Source organism: Urocitellus parryii, chromosome 10 (assembly GCF_045843805.1).
Source record: "Urocitellus parryii isolate mUroPar1 chromosome 10, mUroPar1.hap1, whole genome shotgun sequence".
Taxonomy (NCBI): Eukaryota; Metazoa; Chordata; class Mammalia; order Rodentia; family Sciuridae; genus Urocitellus; species Urocitellus parryii.
The window spans coordinates 56,319,214-56,331,648 of NC_135540.1; the positions used below are offsets into that span (position 1 = coordinate 56,319,214).

A 12,435-nucleotide genomic window follows, 5' to 3' on the forward strand; every position below is an offset into this window, starting at 1 on the left:
AATGTTTCTGTATTTGACTTTTATACATGCATAATTATTTATATAATTAAACTTTTTTTAATCTCAATAATTAATTCTGATATGTTTGCAGTGGCTACATTTCTCTGTTTTATGTGGTTTCACTAAAAATAAGATTATCACAATATTCATAATCCAAACTTGGAGACTTCTTATGTATGTTTATTTATTGGGAGCTGCATCTATTTTAAGAAGTAGTCAGCTTTTTTCTTTCTCATCTTGGTAGTGTGTTATAATTTTAGAAATAAAATTCAAATGAACAGTCTTAAATTAATGTGACAGATGATGTTTTGCTGCAACTAATTGCCTATGATGTGTTTAATACTAGAAATATGTATTTGAATGTTTTGTTTGATGTACTAATTAGACTCTTGATTTTGAACATAATGAAACATCATTTGAGTCAGTATCATTATCTTTTTTATTTTTGTTAATAGTGTATATACCCTGTTTTTAGTCAATTTTTTTTTTCTGCTGTGATCAAAAGACTTGAAAAAACAGTTTTAGAGGAGAAAAAGGTTATTTGACAATCATGGTTTCAGAGGTCTCAGTCCATAGATGACCAGCTCTATTGCTCTGGGCCCAAGGTGAGGCAGAACATTGTGGTGGAAGAAGAAAGCAGCTTAGGGCATGGCCACCAGGAAACATCGTATTCTACTCTCCAGAGACAAAAAATGTACCCCAGAGGCACATCCCCAAAGACCAGCCTCCTCCAGCCAAACCTGCCTGCCTACAGTTACCACCCAGTTAATCCATATCAGTAAATTAATGTACTGATTAGGTTAAGGCTCTCATAACCCAATTATTTCTCCTCTAAACCTTCTTGCATTGTCTCACACATGAGCTTTTTAATTTTTTATTTTGAGACACTGCCTTTTTAAGTTGCTTAGGACCTCACTGAGTTGCTTAGGTTGATTTTGAACTTATGATCCTGCCTCAAGCCTCCTAAGCCTTTGGAATTACAGGCATGTGCACCATACCCAGCTTTCTCAATGAAAGTTTTACCTGGGCATATTTAGGAAATTGAATTTTTTATTGTGCTTATCATATAAGATTAAAATGATTTCCTAATAAAGACACTTATTTCAGCTTTCCAACTTTTTAAAAAAGAAAATAATCTTTCCCACAGGTTTTTTGTGTGAAGATGCATGAAAATCTGAACTCCTACCCACGGTGCCTTTATAGCACAGCAGAGCCACCTGATGGTAAGCTTTCCTCTCACTCTCTGACTCATTAACTGATTTCCGTTCCTTCAAATAAAGCGGGAGTGGAGAGGTTTGAGCAAAATGGACTTTTCCTGTACCTGTCCCACTACCACTAGGTTCTGTTCCCATAATGTATCCAGTGATGTCTTTTGGCAGACCAACACCCCAGCAATCAGGAGTTACAGATGAGTGGGAAAGTTTCCGCTCTTGAAAACTTAACACTGCCTGTGTAATGTGAAGACATTAAGCAGATCATTACAGTCCAGTGTGGTACAAGGTACTGCGAGGTGTTACAGAACGGTGGGGCCTGTGTAGACTATAGGACATTGAAGGTGCTATCCCAGCAAGGCACAATTTTATGGGAATTCACAGACTTTCTTCCATCTTCCTTTCATTTTTTCTCTCCCCCACTCTACCCGACACCCACACCCACCCACCCCAAAACTGGGGATGGAACTCAGGGTCTCACACTTGCTAAGCAAGTGCCTTACCACTCAGCACCATCCCCAGCCCAAATTCAGAGACTTACAAATTATATATTTAAAGATTCTCTTTAGAATTCTTGTATTTTAAAGTTCTTTTTAAAAAGTTCTTTTATCAATTCCTCTATTTCCATCTTTTTTTTTTCCTCAACAGAAATTACAGTTCATTATAGACACGGTCTTCCTTTGATAACACTGACTTTGCCATCCAGAAGAGAGCGCTGTCAATTTGTAGTCAGGCCGATGTTGTCAACAGTTGGTTCATTCCTTCAGGACATACAAAATGAAGACAAAGGTGTCAAAACTGCAGCTGTCTTCTCAGCAGGTAGATACATGTTTGTTTTGCAACTTTGTCCAAAGGCTTCTCTCTATTCTTCTGAGACTTTGTTTTGGTTCTTTACTTTACTAGACAGAATTCCATTCTTTAATTCATTATATGATAGGTGGTTAGCCTTTACTGAGTCATTTATTGTTACATATCCTTACTATTTTAAAATGTAACTTTAGTGAATGTAAAAAAAAAATCATGGAATAAGTTTCATGTAAATTTAATTACTTCATAAACTTAATCTGAAATTTTTTTCTCTTGAAAAAAATTCCAGTATTTTAAATTTTCAGTAAAATTTGAACAATTAGGATGAAATGTAGCTTCAGTGATTAAAATAGCTAGTGAATGGGCTGGGGATGTGGCTCAAGCAGTATTGCGCTCACCTGGCATGCGTGTGACCTGGGTTTGATCCTCAGCACCACATACAAACAAAGATGTTGTGTCCGCCAAAAACTAAAAAATAAATATTAAAATTCTCTCTATCTCTCTCTCTCTTTAAAAAAAGAAAATAGCAAGTGAATAAAAAATATACAAATAGCATATTTATCTTTGTTATAAAGCAATTATAGCCTAGTATTTGTTTTGTTTGGGGGTTTTATTGTTTTTAGGAACTGAGAATTGAACCCAGAGATGCTTTAACACTTCCCTACATCCTTAGCCTTTTTTTTTTTTTTTTTTTTTTGAGACTAGGTCTCCCTAAGTTGTTAGCTAGCCTTGAACTTGTGATTCACCTGCTTGTGATCCTCATAGCTCAGCCTCCAGGTTGCTGGGATCACAGGCATTCACTACCACATCCCAGTTCAGCCTAGTTTGTTGTTGTTGTTGTAGATGGAAAGAATACTTTTATTTTATTTATTTATCTTTATGTGGTGCTGAAGATCTAACCCGGTACTTCACATATTCGAAGTGAGTACTCTACCACTGAGCCAAAGCCACAGCCCTGTAGTATGTTTTTTTTGATAAAATTCATTCTGAGGGAAAAACTATACATATATATTTTAATACTAGAAGAAGTGACTTGTTATTTAGACTTTTTAAGTTTTGGCTGTGGCTGTTATGTTCTCATGGTTTGAAATGGTCTTAGACCAGCTGCCTAAAATAAAGAATAATTTGCCCCAGTCCAACTTTGAGAGGTACAGATATAGATGAGTTGATTAATCTGCGCTATTTTATTTTATTTATTTATTTTGGGGTGACTTACCAGAGCTTGAATTCAGGGGCACTCAACTACTAAGACACATCCCCAGCCCTATTTTGTGTTTTGTTTAGAGACAGGGTCTCACTGAGTTGCTTAGAGCCTTGCTTTTTCTTTTTCTTTTTTTAAAGAGAGAGTGAGAGAGAGAGAGAGAGAGAGAGAGAGAGAGAGAGAGAGAGAGAGAGAGAATTTTTTAATATTTATTTTTTAGTTTTAGGCGGACACAACATCTTTGTTTGTGCTGAGGATTGAACCCGGGCTGCACGCATGCAGGCAAGCGCGCTACCGCTTGAGCCACATCCCCAGCCCCAAGCCTTGCTTTTTCTGAGGCTGGCTTTGAACTTAACACCCTCCTGCCTCAGCCTCACGAGCAACTGGGATAATAGACATGCACCACTGCTCCTAGCTTGCGGCTGTTTTATTATAATATTAAATGCTTAGTGTAAACTTATTTAAAAATTAAATTACTGTTGCAGTTTTTAAAAGAAAATGAACATTTTTCTTATCTAAGTTTAAAACCAATTAAGGGATAGATACAGAAGTTAGAAAAATAGAGATTAAAGAATTTATTCATTCAACAAATATTTGTTGGCCAGGCACTGTTCTGGATGCTAGAGATAGAAAACAAGAGAATTAAAAACTCCTGCCCTTTGGAGCTTGCATTTTAGGAAAAGAAAGAAATAACATAAATAAATAAATTATATATTATACTAAATAATTGTAATGGAGAGAGAAAAGTAGGGGGTGGGAGTGCAGGAGAGTGGGGCTCTCACAAGGTCATATCTGAGTGAAGACTGGCAGATGAGGAGCCTTGCAGATGAGTGGAGAGTTCTGAAGGGGAGACTCCTCCATGGCTCTAAGGAGGGAGCTGGGTGGAAGGAGAAGGGTTGGGAAAGGCTTGTCAGTTGTTGTAAGGACTTTAGATTTAAGTGGATAGGGAGCTTTCTGCCTGCTAGAACATGGATCAGAAAGTAAGTTTTTTAGCCTTGTGGCCACAGTGAACTTCTCAGTACTTCATTCCTATATAGACAGACCCACTCCCCCAACCGCCCAGCCCCAGCCCTGGTGTCCCCGTGCTTTCCCTGCAGGGTAGGCTTGCCTTCCTGAGCTTCCAGGGACAGGCAGATGCACACCTAAAACTCAGATGGGGTTGGCTCAGAGCAGCGCTTACCTGGTGATAGGTACTTGATAAGTATTTGCTAAATGAATGAAATGAGAGGTAAAAATAATGAACCATGTTTACCCTGATTTGTTCCAGAAATTAATTTGAATACCTTTGAAAGCAGAGACTTTAAGACTTTTCTCTAAGAGATTGAGGAAAAGGGGGCTCTTTGGATCTAGAGAAAACACATTATTGGAGATTTAAGTGGATAGTGCCCAAGAATATATAAAAAATTCAATACTGTCATTAGCTTCTTGAAAATGTTTCTTGTCAATCTTGTGATGTCTTACGTTTGCATAAAGGATAATGTAGTAACTCATCTGAGAAACCATATTCAGTTGATTTCTTTTTATAGTAATATTTTCAGAAACTGGTTTAAATGTAAAATTTAGATATAAATTTTTAAATGACACTTGGAAAGTCAGATAAAACAATTAGCGTGCTACTTTTTTTTTTTTTTAAGAGACTCTGTGGGTGGAATTTGCTTGTGTTTAATTTGGGCTTGAAAAGAGTGTTCTGAGCCTGTCACAGTTTTGCCCATTGTGTGGGCTGCATTATTTGGCAATTCTTAGGAAAATGATCTCACTCCAACTGATGAACAGGAACCCAAACAGCCAAATTCTAGAAACAGACCCAGGTGTAGACTTGACATGCTGTCTTATAGAACAAAAGAACCACAGAGAGTCAGATAGGAAGCAGGCAATCAGGTTCGTCCTGATTTTACTAGCAGCGTTTGTGCTGGTACACATATTAACGTTGCTGAAATAGTTGTGGTTGAATGCAGCCAAGCCAACATCTGGCCAGGATAAAATATCCATCCAGCATTTTCCTGGACTTTATTATATGTAATGTAGTATATGTGGACTTTTCTGTAGGAAAAAATGCTAGAAAGAGAAGTCTCTACCCAGCACCAGTTTTCTGCTTATTGCTCAATGAATTTGCTTTCTTAACGTCTGAGTTGCACTAAAGCTTAGTTAAAAAATAAAATAAAATAAAGATTGGCTATATGAGAAGCTGTGCAAAAGCACATGAGGTTAAAAATTTCCAAGATATTTTTTTCTGAAATGTCGCTAGTGCTAAACTAAAAACTTTTGAGACCAAGAGATTTCTAAAATAAAAGTGTTTATTAAGTTGATGCAGATGCTTGCCAGAAAAAAGGACCAGATCCTAGGACAGATTTCTGTAAGTACCAGCAGTAAAGCTAAGAGAGTGGTTGGAAAGTTGTCTGCTGAGCCTGGAACTAAGAATACTTTTATAATAAAAATTTGGAGAGGAAGTTTAAGTTGTTTAAGTTGAACCGACATTGACTGTAGAAAAGGGAGTAGGATAATATGTGGTAGCTGTAGGTGATCACCTGTAATAGGATTTAAATCAAGGTTTTAGTATATGTTCAGGAATATGAAAATCTTTCATTGGTTTCACCTGCTGCTGTTAACAGCTCCTCCAACCCTAGGAGTGCTCTGAGTCACATCCCCAGCCCTTTTTAGTTTTCATTTTGAGATGCTGTCTTGCTAAACTGCTAAGGCTGGCCTCAAATTTGCCATTCTCCTGTTTCAGCTTCCCAGGTAGCTGGGAATAGAATCAAGAGCCACCACACCCAGTGGTTTTGTCTATTTATAGCATGTGGGAAACATGTGGGGAAAACAGACCAAGATTGCCCAGGAGCAAAGTGGAGGCTGTACCTCAAGGTGGCCACAGGGAGATCAAGCTGAATCCCTACACACCCTTTAGATATTGCCTCTTCTACCTCCCCAGTCCTGCTGAGAGTTCCAACCTCCCCTGAATCTTTGCATGAATTTGCTGAGACAGTTTCAACCGAGGACATTAACCTGGGCTCCAATCCAGCTGGTACAGTGGGAGAAGAGCACCTGCTTGTTTCTTTTGGTTCTATGAAATGAGAGCTGAAGCAAAGGAGAAGTTCCCTCAGTGACAATAGTGTGAGTTTAGGGGCATCATCCAAAAGGCAGATGTCCACTACTATATTGTAAAAACCTGAGTGAGTTGTTTTTTGTGTGTTGGGAAATGGTTCTTGTTGTTCTAAAACAAAAACTTATTTTTGCGTTATGCCTTCCCTTTCAGATGGCAATGAGATTCCAGCCTCAACTTTGATGGATGTTTTGCTAATGAAAGATTTTAAGCTAGTCATTAACAAGATAGAATATGATGTACAGTGTCCTCAAAAAGGTAAGAAACAACAGTTCTCCAGCTACCTTAACTTTTCCCTTTAGCCTTGACTTTTACAGGGTATTAAGCAGAACTTGGTATAGACAGAATTCTTACTAGTGATATAGCTCAGAGGTAAAGTGTTGCCTAACAGGCATGGGCCCCAGGTTCAATTCCCAGGACTGCAAACAAACAAAACCCAGAATTCCCTGAGGTATTCCACAATGTGACTTTTCTCTTGCCTTAAGCTGGATAGTTTTTCTCTGATGTTTTACTGTGAGAATCTGGTAAAGCTCCAACAGGTAAAACTCACAAAAATGTGGGCATGACCTCCAAGACTGGGCCTGTTGAGTTTTTAAATCTCAAAAGAGTTGTTTACACTGAGGCTCCAGAACTTTTTCAGTTATAGTCAGGTGTTTCCACTCTGGTATCAGTTCTTTGCAGGTTTCTGCTCATGTTTTCTGTTCTCCCGTGCTGTGATTCTCTGTATCTACCTCTCTTCTCAATTTGGGGGACAGTGGTTTGTCTTGCAACCTCAGTTCTCAGTTTTGTGTGAGTGTGTGGTAGGGGGTACTGGGGATCGAACACAGGGGAACTCTACCAATGAGCCATATCCCTACCCCTTTTTATTTTTTGAGACAGGGTCTTATTGAGTTGCTGAAGCATTTAAGTTTTGATACTCCTCAGATCTCCAGAATAACTTTTTTTAAAATTAAAAAAAATTTTTTTAACATAAATGGGAGTCTTTATTTTAATAAAATCTGAATTCAAGGATTAATCAATGCATTGAGTATCCACTAAAATTCTTACATCTCTTTTCTAATATATGTATATCAGACAAAAGAAATCATAGTTATTTTATTTTTATGTAGTAATCTAGCTCATATATCTAATATCAAACACCTATTTTTTTTATTGGTTGTTCAAAACCTTACAAAGCTCTTGACATATCATATTTCATGCATTAGCTTCAAGTGAGTTATGAACTCCCATTTTTACCCCAAATACAGATTGCAGAATCACATCGGTTACACATCCACATTTTTACATAATGCCATACTAGTAACTGTTGTTACTAGTTCAAATCAGTTATACATGATAGTAGAAAGCTCTTCAATTCATTGTACACAAAAGGAGCAGAATTTTTCGCTTCTCTGGTTGTACATGAAGTAGAGTCACACCATTTGTGCAATCATACATATACCTAGGGTAATGATGTCTGTCTCATTCCACCATCTTTCCTACCCCCTTCCCCCCTTCCCCCCTCGTCCCATCCAAAGTTCCTCCACTCATCCCATATCCTAGCCCCCCATTATGGATCAGTATCCACTTACCAGAGAGAACATTCAGCCTTTGATTTGGGGGGATTAGCTTACTTAGCTTAGCATGATGTTCTCCAGCTCCATCCATTTACCTGCAAATGCCATAATTTTATTCTCTTTTAATGCTGAATAATATTCCGTTATGTGCCACAGTTTCTTTATCCATTCATCTACTGAAGTTGCTTCCAGAGTTTAGCAATTGTGAATTGAGCTGCTATAAACATTGAGTGTCTGCCTCACTATAGTATGCTGTTTTTAAGTCCTTTGTGTATAGACCAAGGAGTGGGATAGCTGGTCAAATGGTATCCAGAGTAACTCTTACAGATCTAAGAAGAGTTGTTGATTTTCATTTGTTTAGATTTTTATTTACTGTTACAATGGAGTGAGGACTCTCAAGCTTCTATAAATGCCAGTTTGGAAACTGGAAGCTTTAATCAGAATTTTTTTCCCCTTTGGATTTTTGAGCCCAGGGGTTCTTTACCACTGAATTGCATCCCGTATCTTTTATTTTTTATTTTGAGATAGGATCTGTAAGCAAAAATAACCAACACAATTTCTGCACCATTATGAAAACACAAATAGCCAAGATGGAAAACCTCAAACAGATCAGCAGCTTCCCTTTATTTCACAGCAGAGTCAATCATGTACTAAAAGGGGCTCATTTTCTGGGTACGAAAATGGCCTGCCAGTTACAGAAGGAATCTGAGTTTTATAGTTTACAATGAGAGTGGTTTAATCATTAGCAACTTCAGACATGTTGGTTTGGATAGTTAAGAAAGAAGTTGTAAGAAGTCCAGAACTCATCATCACTGGGAAAAGCTCAGAATTTTTTTCACTGCTTATTTTCTATTTGCTTTTTTCCTTCCAGGACTCATCTGCAATGGGAAAGGGTAAAAGTCCAGGGCCGTGTTTCAATATCTGCCTCTTCCCTACAGGACCCATTGTGATTGGGAAGGGATGAATGTTTGCTTTTGGTGGGGATGCTGAAGATGAATCCAGGAAGGGATGATAGTTTGCGTTTTCCCTGGGGAGTGAAGATTGTTAGGGGGAAAGGATTTACTGGGCGAGGTTTAATGTTTGGCTAATTTCCCTCCCTCCTTCCAAGCCACACTGTCTTTCTGATTTGCCCCCAGGGCTGTTTTATAGGAATATTAATTTTTCATAACCCTTTAGAACCTCCCTAAATTGCTGAGGCTGGCCTTGAATTTATAATCTTCCTGCCTTGGCCTTGTCACTGGGACTAAAGGTGTGTGCCACTGTGCCCAGCTGGAAGTCTTAATTTTTTAAAAAGAGATTTTCTCTTCATTTCTCACAACAGGTTGAACATCTCTAATATGAAAATATGAAACATTCCAAAATGTGAAACTTTGAGGGTTGATATGACATACATTGAAAATTCCACACTTGACCTCCTACTAAAGCTTGTAGTCAAAACGCAGGTGCACTAAAAATACCATGTAGGGGCCAGGGGTGTAACTCAGTGGTAGAATCACTTGCCTAGCATGTTAAAGGTCCTGGGTTCAATCCCCAGCACTATTTAAAAAAGAGAGAGAGAGTGTGTGTGTGTGTGTGTGTGTGTGTGTTATACATGCACATGTGTGTGCATATATAGTATAAAATTACCTTCCATCTGTGTATAAGGTGTATATGAAAAAAATTTTATATTTTAATTTGGACCCAATACCCAAGATATCTTATTATATCCATGTGAATTTTCTAAAATTTAAATATAACCCAAAATTTATAATACTTTTAGTCCCAAGCATTTTTTTCTCTTTCCACATTATTTTATTGGTACATTATGATTATACATAGTGATAGGATTTGTTTTAACATATTCATACATGCATATAATAGTACAATATTATTTGGCCAATATCACTCCCCAGTAGTTCTCCTCTCCCTCCCCGCTTCCCAACTCCTGGTCCTTTACTGATCTCCCTTTGATTTCATGAGATCTCTGCTCCCTGACCTTTGTTTTCCTGTTTTCCTCTCTAGCTTCCATATATGAGAGAAAACTTACGACCCTTGACCTTCTGAGTTTGGCTTATTTTGCTTCACGTTCCATCCATTTTCTTGCAAATGACATAATTTCATTTTTCTTTATGGCTTGAATAGAACTCAATTGTATGTAAATGCTACATTTTCTTTATTCATTCATCTGTTGATGGACATGTAGAATGGTCCATAATTTAGCTGTTGTGCTGTCAGAAACATGTATATATCACTATAGTATGATAACTTTAATTCTTTAGAATAAATACTGAGGAGTGGTATAGACACATTATATGGTAGTTCCATGCCTAGTCTTTTGAGGATCCTGTTTATTTCCATATTTGTTGTACTGATTTACAATCCCAACAACAGTGTAAAAAATGTCCAACATCATTAGTAATTATGGAAATATAAATCAAAACTATACTGAGATTTCATGTAACTCCAATTAGAATGGAAGCCATCAAGAATACAAACAATAATAAATGCTAGAAAGGATTTGAACATTTTTTCATATTTCTTTTTAGCTGTTTGTATTCTTTGAGCAGTGTCCGTTTAATTCACATGCCCATTTATTAATTGGGAAATTTGGGGTTTTGGTGTGTGTTTGTTTTTTAGTTCTTTTTACATTCTGGGTAAAATCCTCTGTCAGAATAGTAGTTAGCAAAGGTTTTCTCCCATTCTGTAAGTTTTCTTTTCATATTCCTAATTGTTTTCTTTGCTGTGTGGAAGCTTTTTAATTTATACTATCCCATTTATGAATTGTTGGCAATAGTCCTGAACTTTAGAGGTCCCATTGAGAAAGTCACTGCCTGTGCTTATATGTTGGAGGGTTGGATCTACATTTTTTCTAGGAATTGCATATTTTCTGATCTGTTTCCTAGGTCTTTGATCCGTTTTGAGTTGATTTTTGTGAGAGACAAGGGTCTAGTGTCATTTTTCTACATATGGATAACCAGTTTTCCCAGCACCATTTGTTAAAAAGGCTGTCTTTTTCTCCAATGTATGTTTTTGGCACCTCTTTCAAGGATCAGATGACTATATCTTTGTAAGTTTGTGTTTCTATCTTCTGTACACTGGTCTATGTGTCTGTTTTTATGCTAATACCATGCAGTTTTTAATACTATAGTTCTGTAGTATAATTTGAAGTCAGGTTTTTGATGCTTCCAGCATTTTGGAAGGGGATGGGTTTGGCTTAGAATTGCTTTGGCTATTCTGGGCTCTTATTCTTCCAAATGAATTTTAGGACTGTTTTTTTTTTTTTTGTAGTTCTTTGAAGAATATCATTGGTATTTTGAATTTGTATACTGCTAACATTTAATTAAGAATTTTCATATCTGATAAGTCAGTGATAGAACACATGTGTGTACCCAAGGCCCTGAGTTCAATCCTAAGCATCTATGTATAAATCATCAATGTCCTTAATACATTGAAAAAATTAGTCAGTGATCAAATTTCCCCAATTGTGGTCTCTATATTTGTTCAAGATCAGGTAAAGTTTATACATTGGTTTAAAGAAAGGAATTTTTGCATTTGAGTTCATCAGGGATATTGGAGTAGAGTTGTCTTTCCTTGCTGTGTTCTTCTGTGGTTTTGGTGTTTGATACTGACTTCAAAAAATGAACTTGGATGTGTTCCATCCCTTTCTATATCATGGAATAGCTTGAGGAATATTACACTAATTCTTCTTTAAGTTATTAGGTAAATTTAGTTGAGAATCCATCTGGTCCTGGGCTTTTCTTTATTGGAAGACTTTTTATTACTGCTTCTATGTCATCACAAATTATTGGTCTGTTTAGCTTTTGTATGTCTTCTTGATTGAATTTTGGTAGATCATATTTGTCTAGAAATGTATCTATTTCTTCTACATTTTCCAATTTATTGGAGTTAAGTTTTCAGATTGGTCCCTACTGGATCCACTGGATTTCTGTGATGCCTGTAGTGATTTCTCCTTTTATGTCTCTAATTTTATTAATTTGGGTCTTCTCTCTTTTTCTTTTGATTAGTTTGGCTAAGGACTTATCAATCTTGTATATCTTTTCAAAGAACCATTTCATTGATCCTTTATATTTTTTTTTATTCTCCATTTCATTGATTTCAGCTCTGTTCTTAATTATTTAAAAAAATCTTCCTTCTACTAATTTTGAAATTGGTTTGTTCTTCTTTTTCGAGGGCCTTGAGATGCATCATTAAGTTGTCTTTTGGTATTTGTCTGATTTTCTTATGTAAGCACTCATAGCTATAAACTTGTCTCTTAGAGTTTCCTTCATAGTAATCCAGAGGTCCTGGTATGTTGTATCAATATTTTCATTTGAGTTCTTAAGAATTTTTAAATTTCTCTCTGATTTTTTTTATCACCCACTCATCATGCAGAAGTGTATTGTTGCATCTCCATTTGGTTGTGTAGTTTCTGTAGGATTTTATTGTATTGATTTCTAATTTTACTTCATTATAATCTGATAAGACGCAAGGAATCACTTTTCTTTGTTTGCTAAAAGTTGCTTTGTGGACTGTATAATATGGTCTCTGTTGGAGAAGCTTCCATGAGCTGCTGAGAAGAAAGTG

At 36.7% G+C, this 12,435-nt stretch overlaps 1 protein-coding gene across 1 annotated transcript in view; it reads left to right on the plus strand.

Moving 5' to 3' along the window:
- Positions 1-12,435, plus strand: part of Mcub (mitochondrial calcium uniporter dominant negative subunit beta) — a 107,389-nt gene that overhangs the window by 82,171 nt on the left and 12,783 nt on the right. Inside the window, 3 exon segments of the mRNA XM_026379526.2 lie at positions 1,148-1,223; positions 1,860-2,030; positions 6,470-6,574. Coding sequence (XP_026235311.2) covers positions 1,148-1,223; positions 1,860-2,030; positions 6,470-6,574 — 352 coding nt within the window.